Source organism: Propithecus coquereli, unplaced genomic scaffold, assembly GCF_000956105.1.
Source record: "Propithecus coquereli isolate 6110/MARCELLA unplaced genomic scaffold, Pcoq_1.0 Scaffold7, whole genome shotgun sequence".
In the NCBI taxonomy this organism is placed as follows: Eukaryota; Metazoa; Chordata; class Mammalia; order Primates; family Indriidae; genus Propithecus; species Propithecus coquereli.
Window position 1 is genome coordinate 1,680,518 of NW_012153062.1, and position 19,255 is coordinate 1,699,772.

The window sequence follows — 19,255 nt, forward strand, 5'->3', positions numbered from 1 at the left end:
TCCACATATAAAACATTAATTTAAAAAACTGGCTTACATGTAAATATGATCAACAGCTAGTAAGTTATCTCTCTTTTATTGCCATTTTTTATTACAGATGGAATAGAATTTATTGGCTATTGACAATCTACACTCTCTTTTCTCCCCCTTGGCATCTCCACTCCCTCCCTCATCCCTATTTCTCCCCCTGAACTGATCAGCAAAGACTGGAAACAGACCAAAAGGGGCTTGGGATGGAAAGAGTAACTGCAGAATTAAAAAAGAAAACTCTTCTCATCTCCTCACTGTAATCATATTTAATGTTCATTATGTCAATTTTAAATGATACAAAATGCCTTCCCCAAAAGGCATCCTGATTTCAAGAAGTCAAAAGGGTACCTGGCATTAAACAACTTTAAGTCAATCCTGGTGGGATTAACTGGGCTGAGTTTTTATATCCTGCACATGCTATGGATCTACTTTGATCACAGTAAGGAAAAAAATGATAATAGATTTTTTTTTTTTTTAAGAATTGCTGCACAGGAGTGTTCTGTTTCTTTCATATGGCAGAGTTTGATCTTGATAAAAACCTTTTAAAACATCCTTTTCCCCCACTCTGGTAAAGATATGGTATCTATTTTTGCTTTTCTTTAAGAAAAGAAGATGGGGATTGCTTACACGGGGAAAGAAAATTTTATTCTCCAACACCCCCCTCCCATTCTACTAAAGCGTTTTAGTCGACATATGTTTGTTATCAGAGAGAGGTGCTGTGAACACACAGCCATTTTCTTAGCAGCTTTTTGACTGTATGTTACCATAGTCCCACAAGGCATTGGTCCTTTCCCATTGGGAAGTCATGAATAAGAGACTATGAAGCTTGCACGTCAGATCTTCCTCAATTAATCCACCATTAGCATGTTTGGGATCCACTACTGGATGGTTAACAGCAGCTTTTGTAACTGTACGCCGACCATATCCAATTATGCTCTGCTAAAAATGAACTCTTTGCAGACCAACCCTCTCGGGCTGTCAGTGTTTTCCGTTTTCCTATTTTAACGTTTGTGTATAGTGGCAGGCGACAGATGGTGTAGATCAGATCGATTTGATTGCATTAGATGATTTTTTTCCCTTCCCCACTCCTTTCTGGAAGCTCGCATCAGCTGAAGGCTATCGTCTGGGACTCCTCGGAAGCATGAGCAAGCCGCCACCACGCGAAGGCACTGGGGCACAGCCAACGCGAGGCGCCGAGGTCCCTTCCCAAGGCTTGTTAACACTGTAACCCGGCACTACGGAGGGAAGCGGCTCCCACTGCCCAGAGCCTGCCTCACCACACATCAGATGACTCCCTGGCTTCTACACACAGTTGGAGCTCTGCTTGAAACCTGGATTTAGAGGGTAAGCACTTCAATCGAGATGGATTTGTGACAGTTACTTTGCCATACAGCAAGACAAATCTCAGCAAACGTAAAGGATGTAGGATGTGTGGGAGAGGGAGACTATGTTTACACTGATAAATGTGTTTCTTTTTGTGTAAGAATGAGAGTATTATTCAGTAAAGATGTGTATAGTGTTTTTCCATTGATTGTAAGAGCCGACTACCACCCTCCTCCCGATTTTTTCCCTCTCCTTGGTGTTTCCCCCTTTCTACTTGAGAGGGAAGGAGAGAGGGAGAGGGAGGGAGTCAAGGGGGAGAGAGCGAGAGAGGGAAAGAGAGAGAGAGAGGGAGAGGGGGGAGAGAGGGGGAGAGAGAGAGAAAAGCATTTCTGCTTTAGCTTAATTGGCTTATTTCCTCAAACCGATTGCTTTGTCGTGCTTCTTTATGTACATTTGGCTGCAAATTACCAAGCATTTAACTGAGATGGGTGTAGGAGTGTGGGGGATAGGGTAGGAAAGTAGTGGGAACCGCCAGTCAGTCTCGGTGGGCTTGAGAGATCAAAAGGTGCTGAATGCCCCCTGCCTGCAAAACACACCTCTAGTTATTAGGGAGCAAGAGAAATGTAGATTCTAATAAATATGGCTTGCAGGAGTCGATGAACAAAGGTACTTAATGCAGACCTAAGCCTCTGCTGATATTGTTCCGCTAGCAGTATCTAAATATTCAAAAGCAAAGTGTGAGTTGATCAACAAACGCCCTGATGGTATTGGGTTTTTTCCCTTTTCTGTTTTTGTGTGGAGGGTGGAGAAGGGGGGAGGGTGGATGGGTGGGGGAAATCCGACAGCTTAAGGAGGCTTGAATTGAATATGCACCCAGCGGCAGTGGTCTCGTAGGAAATGGTGTTCTCGTAAGTCAGGCTGCCCCGCTGAAGCACGAGAGAGCTTTGGTTAGAGCTCAGAGCGTCAGTTCTGCTGCGAGTGCTGCCGCCAGTCAGCCCGGGCTGAGCTGTCCACTCCTCCAGGTGCTGAAGCTGGTGGAACATTTGGGTAGGTAGGGAAAGGGCTGGCACTGCTACTCGGGTAGAAAGCAAGCATATCAACTGCGCTGTTCTAGTTTCTTAAAGCATGTGAGTCTGTGGGTCTCCGTGTGTGCGTGTATGTGTGTGTGAATTTTATTTTAATTGTGAGGAAGCAAAACTAAAGGAGACTACTCCGAAAGCATTGAAAAGCTGTGTGGGTATTTATGCTGTGATTCTGATGCCCTGTGTATTGCTGTGCATGTGTGTGAGTGTTTGTGTGTGTGTATGTGTATGTATGCCTTGACTATCCTTTTGAATTAGAAACGGTCCATTTGGTGAATCAAAACCTACCTATACAATGTCTTTTTTGTTTTGTTTTTGTTTCCCTTTAATGTTAGTTGAGATTTAAATGGAAGAGTTTAGAAGCAAATGTACACTTTGCTCATAGACTATTGCATTACTTTCCCTAAGGGCTTTTGTTTCTAGGAGTTCAAGCTGAAGAGAACCTGTCAGCTTTCCGGATTTTTTTTTTTTTTTTTGGTTTTAGTACCAGAGAAAAGCTCCACTTTATAGCTATGTTAGGTAATGGCAGAAAATAGTGCTTATTAATTTGTTAATTGGTATCTGGTTTTTTTTGTAAATGGTGTACTTAAGAGTTGTTTGAAAATAATGTAAAATAGTCTCGTAGCTGGGCAATGCTGTTTTTTATTTAGAGTTATTTTAGGCATCAAACATCATATACTAAACATCTGTTCAAAAAACCTAGAATTCATGTTGATTTTTTCTATCTGTAACTAACATGTCAGGAAAATGATGAGATGGTGTGCCTGGAGAAGTGTTATATTAAAAAAAAAATAAGAGCAAGCACAACCTAAGTGCCTTAAATTGCATCAGGTCAGTTAGAGATGAGTTGTGGTAGTGGGAGAGATTCTGTTATATAATTACTCCTTGATGAGGAGCTATTTTCACTTACATAATTTGAGAAATCATAATGTCTATTGCCATCTTTCCATATTCCGTCCTATTCCACTCTTCCACTCACATGGATGCACTTTCATGTATTAGAGAGTAAAGGGGAAAGCAAATTGAGAACTTTCTAATGGAGCCACAACGTGTCTTGTGTAGTGACGTTGCACTTGTCCCTTTTATTTAGTGAACAATAAACCCCTATTATAAGAATATCCACTGCAGGGTCTTAAGACAAAGCTTTTCCAGTAAGAGCCATATTGATCATCAAAGAATCACAGAGATTCTCTCTCTAAATGCCAAAATTACAGTCACTTTGCAAATGAGTTTTTATTGTTTTTTTCTTCTTAAAATAATGTTATGAAGACAGAGCTTCAAAGCTTTTCTATAGAGGTGTTCACAACAGCTGCACAACAATGCATTGATAGTGAATATTAAAAAGGTGTGCTATGAAATTAAACATTGTGGTGCTACAAAGCCAATTCCTAAATCATAGAAACTACCAGCTTGTCAACTCAGTGAGTTCTGATAGTATGGAAAATGGGTTTAATTATTTTGTACCTTGAAGCTTTTTTTTTCCTTTAAAAATCATTATATTGTATAGCTCTAAGGCCTTCAAAGGAGAGATGTCTATTTTCGTAGATCTATAAGTATTTGATTTCGAGTAGTAAATTGAATGAGTGTTTATTTTCTGTAATCTTGGGCTTGAGAAGATACATTTCCAAAACACACTACTGAAAATTTCATCCATGCATGACCCTATCTTTATTGGAGCCTCACTTCTTCCTCAGCCGTCTAGGCAAATACATTTGTAATATTTGTGTGCCTAAGTATGCATGTCTCTTACAGGGTTCTCTTGCTGCCATGACATTCAATCAAAGCACCTAGAGTGGGCCGGCCGAGACCAGACTGGGCATAAAGCAGAGCGAGTACAGAGGAAGGCACTGGGAAAAGCACCAGGTAAACTGAAGGTTACTTGTCACTCCTGCCCTGTGCCCAAAGAGCCTTCAACATCGTCCCTCCTCACTGGGAAGAGAGCACTCTTCTCCGTCTGTGTTAAGTGTTTGGTTTTGTGATTTGTCTTTCAGAATTGGAAATAGAGCAGCCATTTGGATTTGGGCAGGAAGCAGCCAAGCACAGCTTTGGATCCTTCTTTAAGAGGGAAATCGAGTTATGGATTTATGGTCCCGGTCAAGCTCAGCCCAGCCCCAGCCAGGGGCGGGCTCAGCAGCAAGAGTTCTGGCGGCGGCGGCGGCAGTAGCGGCGGCAGCGGTAGCAGCGGCAGCGGCAGCTTGGTCCTCCGACTCTCTTCGGTGACGGGTATTCTTGGGTGGATAATACGGATTACGTTGTTATTGCTTAAGAATACGCGTAGTCGAGGAGAGTACCAGCGGCAGGCGGGCAGCGGCCGCCCCTCCCAGCCCACCACTGGCCACTGAACGCCCGTGATTGCCAAGGTAGCACTTTCTCGTCTTTTCTCTTCCTCGGGTGTTTTCGCACGGGGTCCCCCAGGAAGGCTGTGCGCCGCACCTCTGGTGACCCGGGCTGTCAAATGGGTGCGTGCAGGGGGCGGGGGCGAGGCGTGGGGGACGGGCGGGGAGAGGAAGGGGGTCGGCGCAGCCGAGGCAGCGGGCCAATTCGGCGTCCCCCGCCGGCTGGTCTCCTGTCGCTGGCAGGGTGCGGCTGAGCCGAGAGACGCGGACTGGGCGATCCCCTAAAGTTGGGAGTGACTGAAAGGCCTCGAGCAGTGTGGGAGCGTCGCGAGCGAGCAGCCGGAGCTCGGCAGAGGGTCGCGGGGCTGCCTCCGCGGAAAGGGCGTGTCCGTGGGCGAAGGTGCCCCCGCGAGCTTGCGGAAGCTCGTGACTTCGCGAATCCCCGGCCCGGGGCGGCGCCGAGCCCCACCCCCCGGCGGCGGGTGCCGCTCCGCAGCCAGACGCGCGGCCGGGCCGGGGAGGGGCGGGGGCCCGGGGCTGGGTCCCCGCGGAACTTGCAGATGGAAGTGTGGCGAGTCTCTCGGGAACCCATATTTTCTTTTCGGATTCTCCGCGAAGGGGTGGAGAAACAGGATGGAAACCGGATTGGTTGCAATGTGGCACAGACCTGGAACCTTCCTGAGAGAGGCTGGGGCAGGCAGTGACTGTTCAGACGTCCAGTGTCTTTGGGACACCTCTTCAGCGCTGTCTCCCCTGCCTTTAGGACGAGTCTCAAGCACCAGCCAACTCAAGGCACGTTGCCCCTCTCAGGTCTGCTGCGAAGGGACGGGAGGAAGACAGAGCTTTTCCCTCCTCTACTTCCAGTTTTTGTTTGTTTCTGAAATACTTTGTTTCAAATATTGATGGACAATAAAACGATACGGATATGTCCCCTCCTCGCGAAGAGCAAGCAAGCAAGCGCCCAGCAGCCCCCGACAAGCGTGCCTGCACTCCCGGGGACAAGCGGACGCGGCCGGGTTGAGACGGGAAGGATGGCCCACAGTGGAAGGCGAGGGCCAGGGCTCGAGCTCTCAGCGCTCGCCAGCTTCGGACCAAGTAGCTTGAAACTTGCCTTTCCCCCTTGCGAGCTGTCGGGGCCCAGCGGTGGGCCGGTGGTGATGCTTCAAACGTGGGAGGACAAAGTCCTGGGGACAAGAACCTACCGGGCGCCCATAAGGTTCTACCAGGCGCGGCAAGACACTAAGACTGTGTTTCCTTCCTGCGTGGTGGCCGTTGGTTGTGCATGGGCTGCGAAGATTGGATTTCTGAGAGGTCAAAGCTGCAGGAGAAAAACAGAAACAAAATAAACTTAGAAGCCTGCAAAGCTCTCCCTCTCCCTCTCGGCGCTCTCGGACCTGTCCAAGCTGAGCTGAACCCCAGACACTTTCTCCCTCTGGAGGATGGGCCTTTCCCAGGCACGAAGTGCGTGTGTGCCACTGGGTTCTTGCCCTCAAGAGCAGTCTGAACCCTGCAGAGGCTGAGAGCAAGGTGCCTTGAGGGAGACAGGCACACTCACGCTTTCACGTCTAGGGTTTTGCCTTTCTTGCAGTACAGTATTTGTAGTGAGGGGTACTTCACAGCCCTCCTCTCCCTATCTCCGTTCCCACCCTACGGTGTCAGAGCTCACAGTTACTCTCAGGGTATCTACACTCATAGTTTTTGCTCCCAGAGAACGTTGTCTGCAGGTAAAACGGGTGGGGCCCTTCTCAGAAGCTCCCGGAGCTAGTCCCTTTTAAGAATGAGAAGTAGGAAAGAAAATATAGATGCAATCTTTGCACTTTGCGTTCTATCACTAGTAAGAGAATATCTAACTCCTGTTCTTTCCTTCATTGTTCCAGGAATTACCCTCTTTCTCTAGGGAATCCACCAGTTGGTGATTAAGGGATTTTTAATTGTGTCCGTTATGTATTTAACAAAATGCAATATGTCTTCTGGTGGCATTGTTTCACTGGGAAATTAGAAAAGTAGAGAGAGGCTAGGTAATCTAGTTCCTGGATGATCTCTGGAAAGTTGGCTTCATGCTGGACGGCTAAATAGGAAATGTTTAAGATTTGAAAGAAAGGAAGAGAGCTGAAGGCCTGGTGATAGGGTTTGTGAGAAATGGAAGATGTAACACTCCAGCATTTGTTGAGGGAATGAGGAAGAACTTATGAAAAATACGTGATTTCATTCAATTTTGTGGCACTGGCACTTCAGCTTAGGATTGCAATTGCTTGATAAATGAATACTAATAATTTTTAGAATGGAATAATTACAAATGCTAGTGATGAAATCTAGAGGAAACCTCAACTCACAGTCAACAAAAAAGTAGTTTGATTTTCATGGTTCATGTGGTTTAAATACTTATCTCATTGCTTTTTTTCCTTTACAGAATTATTTTCTTATAAAAGTTTCCATTAGGTGTCAGTCTGACTGAGCTGGTTCTTATTTAAGTTTGGGGGGAAAGTGTTTCATCATCAGACCTTTTACGATAAGAAAGAGGAAAAAATTCAAAACTTTATTAAATTGAAATTACTGCAGTTAATTGTTCTTGTTACAAGGCAGCTTTTTCCCCTCAAAATAGAATTTTAAATTACGTCACTACTAGTCAATTACTGCTTTTGCCCTGTCAGTGTCCATAGCCAAGATTAAAGAAGTACAAAATGCTTCTTTGTGCTTTTCATGCTAGAACCAAGTAATATTAAGTAGTTATAATTACTGGGTGGTTTCTCAGTTGATGTCCAAATACTAGAAGGGTAAACATCATTTTTTAAAATTTGTTTTGTTTTACAAAGGTGATTCAATTTCTTTCTGAAAACAAGAACATGGATACAGCTTAGACTATTCATTTGACAATAAAACTTAGGGCATAGTGGAAAAGGAGGGAGAAAACTTATGAAAATTGCTCCCCCCCACACTAGTTTTAATTTAATCAAGCCTGCCTAAATACTCTAATTTTTATGAACATAAGTTATGGCTTATAAATGGAAGATTTTAGGTTTCCCATTGAAATTTATATAATGTCTATGAACTTTCAATTTTCTACTGTGATATTCATTAATAGGTGTAAGAAACATCATCTTGTTTGATGGTTTGCTACTGAGTCCCAGGTAAGGAGCTTGATAGAAAGTGCATTTTACAAAGAATTTGCTTATTTTATTCTTTGTGTTTGTGAATTGCGATGTTTTTGCTTGAATAGAATTTGCAGGTAATAGTGGTATTCGTGGTTAAAGATCCACAGAGGATCAAGACAACCCCTATGTGTATATAAAAAAGAAGTATTGGACTGATGAATCTGACCAAGTATACTTTTTAATAAATAATCATTTCCTGGAGTCAGGATCTTTCCCTGAGGCCACTGGTAGCTCTAGTATGATGTTCTTGGTTACAGCAGCACCAATCTAGAACCAGATTAGAGCTCCCCATGAAAGTCCAGGCAACGGAGAGAAATGATAAAGTAGCAGTTTGATGAATGGAAAATTCTATAAACCATGTTATCATTTTTCCTATTACATTTCACATTGGAATGGTAAATTTTTAAATATACGAATAGAAAACAAAGGTGGATATGATGGATATATTGGGACATATTTTAGGTTTTATGTAGGACAAAGGATAAGTACTAAGGATGTACAGAAGACGGTATAAGGCCATCATGATTATTCACCATCTTGTCAATACTGTACAGGTGCTGCAATTATTGTATCACAGAAGTGACAGAATGATGTTCTTACAACGTTAGAGAGTAGTGTATTCTACATATTAGACTTACTGTTTAAAAGTAGATTTCTTTTGGAGATATTTTCAGTAATAAGAGCATATATATAAATGACATCAGAATAGTGACTACCTAAATCTTTGAGTTCTGAATTCTGTTATATTCTGGGTAGTAATAATGCGAGCTAAGTAAGACAATTTCATTCAAAATGAAAAGTATTATAATATCTATACAAGTGTAAAGGTACACTTTTCATTTGCTTTGTGGAAATAGCTTTTGAGACTCAGTAATAATTCACAGTATCTGAAAATATACACATATACCAGCTATAGCTAGAACCAAAGGTATTTTAAAAACCAGCAAAAAAAGCCCTATGAATTCTAAAACATTCAGTTTAAATAATTTTAAATAAGCCTGATTACATTATTAGTTTAGAATCAGTACTGAATTTCAATTAAGTTTCAAACTGAAAAAATAATGTAATCTATTTACTAATACTTTGTTTTTAGTTTAAATACAATTTATATCATAATATGCTTTTTAAAAATTTGACAAATTATATTGCAACAGTGACATAATTGCATAATTTGAAAGTAGTGTCTATTTGTAAACTTGAATAAAATGTGTCCTGTTTGGAAACACTGTTCCTAAAAAGATTACTTCTGTAAAAATGATATAATTTAATTGGGAAATTAATATTTCTTATAATTTTGTTTTTTAAATTTGTTTCCCATATGTGAGTGAAAATTAATTGTTTGAAGTGTATCTTTATCTGTGTGAGCAAGTGTGGTCAATTCCAAGAACTGGTTCAAACAAGTCCTGAGATAAACTAAAAGTTGTGTATTTAAAATAGTTTTTATGTATCTGCCAAATATTCCATTAGGTCTTGGACTACAAGAAGAATGAGTAAATGAATGTCATGCCTAGTATTCTGTCAGAAGCAGACATGAGGAAAAGATCTTTTCCTTTGTAATAGAAATATATTATAAGATTTATAGATATCCTGGATTGTTACACATGACAACAGGGGGATTAAAGTTATAGAATTGTTACTTTATGGGTCCAGTTACACACACAGTTTTTTTTTCATGACTATTATTTAAACAGGCTTTGATGGTGTTTACAAAGACAAAACAAATTGGAGAATTGAGTCAGTATACAGAAACACCTCAAATTTCATTTTGTCCCCAATTATATGATACTTAAGGGGAGAGAGTGTATCTTGTGGTGGGAAAAACTTTGGAATAAAACTAGAAAATCTGATTTTGAGTACAGCTTCTGTTGTGAACTATGGCAATGGACCAGTCGCATAGCTTGCCTGGTCCTCAGTTGCCTCACCCACAAGGAGGGCTAGATTTAAATTCTTTCAAGGCCTTTCTACCTTTTTAGGATTCCATTTCAGAAAAAGCCTTTTTTTTTTTTATCTGAATTCTACTCTTCAGTTTAGATATAGATAGTATTGTGCAAATCGATACTACAACTAAGAAAGAAGCCTTAAAAAAGTATTCACCAACATATTTTGTCTTGTTATCAAACAAGAAATTGATATTCTAGAATTTTTACTTAAATTCTTAAAACATGAAACACATGGGAACATTTTTGTCACTTTTTCATACTTCAATTTTTACTTAAAGTTTTAGTAGGAAAGAAAAGCCCCAAAAGAATGATTTACAGGTTATTCTCATGTGTTATCGTGGAAGTGCATATATATCTGTATAATAAATTTGAAGATCCTCAAACCGTAGATCCATCCCCAAAAGTATTTCAGCCTAAAGAGACAAAATCACAAACTACTATATTTAAAGTCAATGTATGTGATTGCAGTGGATAAAGAATAAACACTTGGCCTTTTAAAATGTTTATTCTGTGTGCAAATGTTCATGCTATTAAATTTAATTACAACTTTTGGAAAAATGGTTTTTTTTTCCATTTTGTTAAAAATGACCAATATTTGTCTAGGATATTTAGCTCTACTATAATCCTATAGCCTTTTAAAATACCTCCTCCAGTGGCTGGCACGATTGGTGCTCAAAAATATTTATTAATTTAGTGAAATCAATACATCCTTTCAGGATGTATGTTAATATAAAATTTTATATTTTTAATAATTAATGTCCTTTTAAAAGTAAATGTTATATAAAATGACTGTTGCACTGCTATCTTTGTTTAATGTTAACAATTTTTACTTCTCAAATTTGTTTACAATGGTGCAGTTCTTTGCTAAGAAGGAAAATTTATTGTGTTTCTTAGATAGAACTCTCAAATAATCGAAGAATCTATGAGAACACTTCTTTCAAGCTGGTATTCTTTTTGAAACTCCAAATAACTGTTTAATCTTCTATTGAAATAGAATAATTTTACTCTATACAAATGTCACCTAAAGTATTTTATTTAATATTAAGTATATAAATATTTGTAAGAATTAATAAATTTATTAACAAGTAATTGACAGAATTGCACTTTATGCAATATAATAGTTACTATGATACATGTATTTTCAAAGCTAAGGATCTGTGCAATTTTTTAAAAACTTTTTATATTATTTCCTAGGAAAGCAGACTAAATTGTAATTTCATTTGAAAGATGTGAGTGTCCTAAATGTTCCAAGTATAGTAAATATAAGTTAATCTCCATCACAAAAGAATATACCCATTCTCTAAAAATTAAACTATTATATTAATAGTTTATCAGCTATTGCCTTATCCAGATAATTTACATAATGCCTATTCACAGTTTAATGATGGGTATGAAACATTATGTCCATTTAAAACTTTGAAAATAGGTTCAATAAAAGTTTTATAAAGCTTTTGGATGCAATTTGTTTCAAATAAATATCCGGGGGTAGGAGTGTGAGGTTTGGAGCCACTTATTTACATTCTTATTAAATATCTCATGTTCCTTTAGTTGGATGTGGTTGTCCAAAAGATAGCTTTGAGATTATTTTAATATTATATATTAGAAAAGAGTCAAAATAAGAGTATTGTTTGCCACAAACGAAGAGGTTTTTGTTAATTGCGGATGTTGTATTTATTAAAAATAGAGGCTAACGTTAAACATTTGAGTCAGTTTTACATTTACCTCTGGTGATTTGTGCAGACAACAATTGAATTTGGCAAGAGACGGGGAAATGCTAGCGAGTGGCAGTGTGAAGGATGTGGACTGCAGAGAGGAATGCGCAGTTTGTGGTGATGTTAAAGAAATAATAATGAAATTCCTGGTGGCTGTTTTATTGATAAACCTGATAGCTGGTACCCATAAAGCTTTAAGAAATATCAACTTTAGGAAGCTTTAGAAGAGATCTTTTTCTTTAGATAGTGCCCTTTTTCCAGTTGTGACGATCGGTTGTTAATATTGATTTTATACAGTTTACCTATATGGAAGAAATTCTTTCATAGTGTGAATTACAACTGTATTCAAAAACTCTTGCTTTTATTTACGTAGAAAGTCATCCTGTGGTGTAGAACTATAAATCAATTAAAATAGAAATAATCTCTGAATAAAGCGGGCCTAGCTTATCTGTACAAAATTGAGAAAGGCAGGAAATTCGGATGTTTCTCAAGTCAAAAGAAAGAACATCAGTCTGAAAAGACAGACTTCTGAAAATTAAGCCTAAGGGAGAAATGGCTTAAAAGAGCTAGCCTTTTTATCCATTTTTCTATTGGAAAAGATATATGTTATATTTGAATTTATACTCTAGAAATAAATTAATTTAGGAGAATTTGGTTAAGACAGTATTTCCTGATATAAAATACTAATACTAAGAGTTGCATTTTTCCTCCTCACTGTAATTGATTTATATTTTAGAGAGAAGGGCTATTTAATTAACCATGGTAAAAATATAGAAGATTGACATGTTTGTCCTTCTCTAGCTTGGCCTTTGTTTTCAAAGACATAACATTTCCACTTGATCATTTGTTTTCTTTTGATGTAATTATTTTCCAGTCCATTATCCACATAGAATACAAAATTTCACGAGTCTTGGATAAACCCACAGCAAATTCATATGATATTTAACTGTTATGATAAATTTCTCTCTCAGATCTAGTTATTTGGTATATACTACAACTCCCATGTCTTACATATGAAGTCCTCATAACACAGAGAAATCTAAGTAACTTCTCCATGGACACCCAGATAATATTTGGAACCCATTTTCCGAGTCCTCATTGGATGTTTTCTTTCTAACATATCACACTAAAACTTCTATGTTGAAGTTTTTCTTGCAATTTTACTCTTCCTGGTGTCTGACAATAATTCTTATATTTTTCATACTATTCAGTGACTATTTTTACTCAATTCATCTAATTTAATAAACTTTTTTAAAAGTTTGTCTGTATATAAACTTTATATATAATGTAAATATGCCAATAGATTCCCAAGACCTGTAGTATGTTTGCACACACAGATTTTCAAAATCTTGAAAAATTTTATAGGCTGAATTAATATTAATATAGAAACAAAAATAAATCATAATTAAAGGAATAACTTGATCTTTTATCCTAGTTATAAATATTTCAGTAAAACAAGGAAAATGTTGATCAGAATTACATCAGCTCAATTTAATAAGCTTCCAAATGCAAATGTTAACTAATAGATTGGATTGACAAATATCTGTCATACAGTGTATTCAATGGAAAATTTAAAATAATATTACTAAATAATACTGACTCAGTGATGTCTTCATACCAAGGGACAGAAATAAAATCACATTTTAATATACAATTTAAAATTGTATTTACTCTCTTTATTTCAGTTTTTAAATATGCAAAGCTATCTTGTTGAATAAAGAGCAACTCTTGGATTAGAGCAGAGTCAAAGTAAAATTATCAATTTTGCAAAACCTTTGTCCACTTCTGTTGTGCTATTTATGAAAATTGCATGGTGGTCTGTCACTGACACATCGAGGTTACTTGTAATGCTAAACAGTTAAAGGTCTGAGAGAGCCATTTCTCACTGTGGGATCACCCAATTTACCAATAAAAGAAGCGTGCTCCCTATACATGTGTTGCTTAAGGAGAAAAGATACACTCTGAGAAATACGTCTGTTGTTAGGGGATTTTGTTGTTGTGCAAACATCATTGGGTGTATTTACACGAATCTAGATGGTATAGCCTACTGCACACCTAGATAGTATAGCCTGTATTACTCCTAGGCTATAAACCTGTAAAGCATGACTGTGCTGAATACTGTCAGCAACTGGAACACAGTGGTAAGTATCTGTGTATCGAAACATAGAAAAGGTGCAGTAAAAATATGGTATTATAATCCTATGGAACCACTGTCCTATATGCAGTCTGTCAACCAAAATGACATTATTCATGACTGTACTTGAAAGAGTACTGATCTCAAATCAGACCTCTATCACATCAGTGAGAGTTCACTAGAAAAAAAATGGTGTAACTACCTTTGTTTTAAAATTCACCAAGATAGAAAATTGATATCCCTCTGACCCCTTTTGTCTCCATGAAAAGGTTTTCCTTTTGTATTAATTATAAACTATAGCTGTAAATAATTATGCCCACTATTTTCCTCAAGTTTTTAAAATAAAATGTAGATAGAACTCTAAGATAGGTCAGTAGATAGACAAACAGACAGATTTTTTTTTTCTAAATCTCTTTTGGTGCTCAACTGAAGGTGGAAAAATTGGCTCTGAGAAGCCACACCAAAAATAATCAACATTTTGTCCAAAGAAAGATGTTTTATGGACCCACATAATTTTGTCAAGAACAGAATGCTTTAAAATTTGTAAAGGATAGATTTTAATCCTCATACCAGCTAATTAAGCTTCTTCTGTACAACATACAGTTTTAAGTTAACAGTAATTAATATAGCCAGCTTGGAACCTCAGGAAGCTAAAGCCAGCAAGTGCTTTTTGGTTCACTCCAGAGGACGCGCGGTTTGATTGCTGGCGCCAGTAAACAGGTTGGGAATTGTCAACATTGTAATTAGCAGCAAGTTTCTGGATTCTCAGCCTGCCAGACTAGTGGGCTGATGCTTGGAGCAGTTGCCCCAGGGGGAAGAGGGAAAAACAAAGGAAGGGAATTTGAGCAACCTTCCTATGTTCTGCCAGCATATGCCACTGGACCAATGTTTTTCTTGGCAAAGGTCTATTTTAAGAAATCTAGCAGTGGTTTCCACAAAATATGAAACTCACCATAGCAACCAAAATGGCAAGCGTCTCTAGGAACCTTTCCTTGATTGGATATCAGGTCAAACTGTGTTCAGAGTTCTGTTGCCTTATGCGCAGTATGCTCTGTACTATGCACAATGTGGTTATTAACAGTATGATTAAAAGGGTTAAAATCTGTTTTGGCAGCAATCCTGAAATACTCTGCCTCCACCGAAAGGCCTTCAAAGAATAAGGTTATGCAAATCTTATTAACCCTTCGTGTAGTACAAATAGAAGGGAAATGTCAACCTTAATACCACTGAGCATCCAATCTTCAGTACTTAAATGATAATTTCAATGTAGTTTTCTTAATTCAAAGCCATGTGATCATTGTGGAGAAAGGTTGTCATAGATTTAAAATCCAAAAAGTATTTGTAATCCTTCTAAGACTGGGACTACATTAATAAAGTTTATAGGTAATTTATAACCCAACAGAACAAAAATTAGACTAGCTTTTGAAACCTACTTAATAAACAGTTCATATATGTACATATATACACATATGTAAAATTTTACTGATATTATAGCAGAGTATGATCTGAAATAAATAGCATATATCCGCTAAGTAGCCACAGGATAAGTACTAACTCACCTATTTTGTGGCTAAAGCACAATAACAGACTCTTTTACTTTTTTTTTAAAGCAGTTTTGTAGTAAATTAATTTTTCCTTCCAGTCCAAAAAAGGTCGAGGTTGCTGAGCATTGCTAAAATACACATATTAATTTCTCCCAAATTAATGCTTGGGATCACAGGAGGGAGATTCTCACTGTCACTCTCTATCTTTGGCAAAATTTGAGAAAGAGGCTTCAAAGAAATAAACAGGATTCAGAGAGACAAACAAAATAGCTTTCTTTACTGTTAAAAAAAAAGTCTTCAAATGGATCAACGTGCTATATTAAGCAATTCCATGTGGTAATTTCTGCAGGTGGATTATCAAAAGTGCACAAAAAATGGCTGTGTAGATCTGGCACCCAGGTGTCTGGTGTAGCATTTAGTGAACTCTTTTGTGGGGGGAAGGATTACTCATATTTGTTGGAAAGAGTACAGTTCTCTAATCCTCCTCCACAACAGAATCGGTGTTGGAGTGAACGAGCAACATGATTCTTATCCACTCTCCTCTAGACTCTGAGGAATTCTCCACAATTATTTATTATTTTCAGTGGAATTAGATGCCTACAGGTGGCCCCATAATGTGCCTCCAGGCATACAACCTGCTGTAAATTTTTAAGTTACATTAACTCAGCAGTATGTTGTCTTATAGCGACAGTTCATTCAGTTTATGAGGAAAGGGAAGGAAGCAGAAAGGCAGTCTTTCTTTTAAGCATCATTCCAGTTCTTTTCCCGTGTTCTTGCTTTGAAGTTAGTAAAAGGTATTTGGCAGAAGCAGCACTACTGGTGTGTTAGTGTGTGCTGTCTCCTTAGAGAGTCGAACAGGAGGCCTCAACCACCAGGCCACTGTATTGTGTCTCGAGGACTGATACATTCATTGTCAATGGTACACACGGACGCAGAGCAATAGGATTCTTTCTTTTTTCTTTCATTTTTTTCCTGTTTCCTTTTGTTTTTTTCTTTTCTTTTCTTTTCCTTTTTTCTTAGGAGCCTTTAGGTGACTTCTGTTGTTAAAGTGTTTTGTCATTAGTGGTTTTTCATGTAGTGTTAGAAAAAATTATTTCAGCTTTATCAAGACATTTGAGTTTATGATGTTTTTGCAGTTTTTCCCCCGTCACACGTCCTATTTACTATAATTGTTTTTCCTGGGTGTTTGGGTTACCGATCAGTGAAAGAAAGAGGGAACCCCTTCATAACTTTTTGGTCACTGGGTTTTATGGTCATCCTTTCTTTGTAATGATGCAGTTGTCACTGAATGGATGCAGTTAATTCCCATGTATATTTTGGGATACGATTCTCAGAGCTCATTAAAAAAACAAAGATAATATCTGAGTTAATACATTTTTGGAGTAGAAATTAGATTAACACTTTTAGAGGTAATACACAGGACTATTTAAGCCTCAGAAGTCCTAGTACTGGATTGTAAAGCTCCTTCTCACAGCCATAAGAGGAACGAAATCCGTCTCCCACCATTCTAGTCTCATTAAACCTGTAGTTTATGTTACAAATAATGATGATGCACATGTTTTCAAAATATATTTTATGTGTACGAAGTCGTATCTACATTATTAAAAAGTACCCAAGAAAACGTTTTTTAAAATGTATAAAAATAGTTTTATTGAAATTTCTATAGCACAATCATGAGCAAAGTTAGTAGCCTAAGGTCAATTTGACACCTATCAAGTTATCTGCCTTCATGCAAGTACACTTAGACTATCCCACCTCTCATTTTATAGCAACTGACAAGGGTGCTGAGATAAAGCAGTTTGTATATTCAAAAGAGCTAGGATATATTTCAGAATAGATCGCCAAATATCTATTATGCATGTACTATTCATGAGGAATGTGTTCAGATCTATCAACATTTATTAAGTACCTACTATGTAGCTGGTATTCTGCTAACTGCTGGGGTTACCGAGGAACAATTAGCAGACCTTGCCCTTGAAGCATTTGTGGTCTGTCTACAGTACCTCTTACAATTCAGGCTGTTGGAACTCTGTGGGGGAGTCAAAAGAATGTAAAACAACAGCCGCCTTCAAGGAACTTACTAGGTTGTGGTTAATATTAAATATTAAATTGTGTGAAAGCTATTGTTTCTACAAGTCATTACTGTTGTCTGCATTTACCAGAAGACACTCGCGTGTCACGGATATAGTAATAACAAAGTCCTTTCTAGAAATGGATTTACCTTTTCTTTCTATAGAAAGTCTTTCACAACTAAATAGACCAAAGAAGCACGTGATAGGAAAAGGATAAAGAACACATTTTTTTTACCTCAAAGCAATAGTTACTCTGTAACCAATTCTAAGCTATATAATACCATTTACAATTACTCAATTATATTTTCCTGGGAAAAATTATTAGTGTGCCTATGGTACCAGAAAATATATTTTAGTAACTGCAAAATGATAGTGCATGTATGTAATTTCCAAATTCATTAATATTAGGTTCCAGAGTCGATAAATGTCTTTTGAGAATGTGATAATAGGCTTTATGAAAGAAAGTACTGAAAGCACTGTTATCCTTCAGATCATTGGTTCTCAAAATGGGGTCCCTGATCAGTAGCCTGAGCATCATCTGGGACCTCATTAGAAATGCACATTCTCAGACCACCTAACAGGCCCACTGAATCAAAAATTAAAAATGGGGCCTCCTAATCTGAGTTTTAACAAGCCAAATTCTGATTCCTGCTACAATTTGAGAACCATTGCTTTCTATTGATTTTTTAAAAAATCACAAAGTCAATTTCTATGCATCACTGACATAAATGATATAGGCTGTATTGTAGATTTAAAGTTATGCTGTTATTAATTATTAATTATAACAGATATTTTAAATTAAAAATCTTAACTTTATCTGACTGGCAAATTCTACATTTGAGAAATACTTTAAGCCTCCAAATATTCCACTTTGAGTTCTATTTAGATGAAACTTACATAGTATTTTTATTAGCATTATATAATGCTCATATTGCTAATAATTTTGTAATCAGGATATTTATTAAATTGAATTTTTCCTGGATTTAAACTCTTATTTTGATTTAATTTATTATTATTTTGGTAATTCCAATAGTTGCTCAAATTTTACTCTGGTTTTTAAATATGTCCCACGTTTAGAAGCTAGGAGAATCTGCTTCATTTTATAAAAGGCATACAGCGTTGAATAAGACCTTTAGATCTTGTGCGTATGTGTGTGTTTGTGTGATTGTCTCATGGGTCATTATTAAAATTTTCTCATTCATCTATGACACAAAGAATGTAAAAATTCTCATGTAAGGGAATTGCCCTGACAAAATTCTTTGAGCATTTACAAAATGTTCCAATAATATGGTAATATAAAATAAATTTCCTAAATATGTTTATTGGAACTGTATTTGATAAAAATTTACTTAGAATGTAGATAATTATGTAATAATAATAATGAATGTTATTAGTTAAGTAATTAGATTATATGGGTTCTCATTATGCCATTTGGAAATTGTTTCCTATAATATATTCTTACTTCTTCAGACCACAGCGTTTTATTTAAGCTTTCATGGCAATGCTAAAAATTCAAAGTCTAGACTGTTTAAAATGCAACTCCAAAATGTAGTGAATTGTTTCTTGTTTAGTGCTTTAAATTATAAGTTTATGTCACTCTGGATTATAAGACCTCCTAGACTAGTCCTCTGATGCATAAGTGTTGGCTTTTGTGTTTAACACACACAAAAAATACCAAGCCACCTTGGATTTAACATCGAAGTAACGGGTTGACAATGTCACTGGGATTTTTCTCAGTCTAAAGTCTCCCTTTTATTAATGAGACACTGTGCTTGCTTATGTTATGCTTATACTTAGATATAAACTTAGTTACACACATTACAGGGTGCCAGAATTTACAACAAAGAATTAATGGTAATTTTTTTAGTAAAAATGCAGCTTTTACTAATACGTAAACATGGAAGATAATGCCCTGAGTAGCAAAAGATTA

General features: G+C 37.5%; 1 protein-coding gene across 1 annotated transcript; it reads left to right on the forward strand.

The window, feature by feature from the left end:
* The first annotated feature begins 5,404 nt into the window (after positions 1–5,404).
* LOC105823748 lies at positions 5,405–6,117 on the forward strand. Its single transcript, XM_012661009.1, is given in 2 exon segments — positions 5,405–5,621; positions 5,624–6,117. Coding segments are annotated over 2 exon segments (711 nt in total).
* Positions 6,118–19,255: the final 13,138 nt, after the last annotated feature.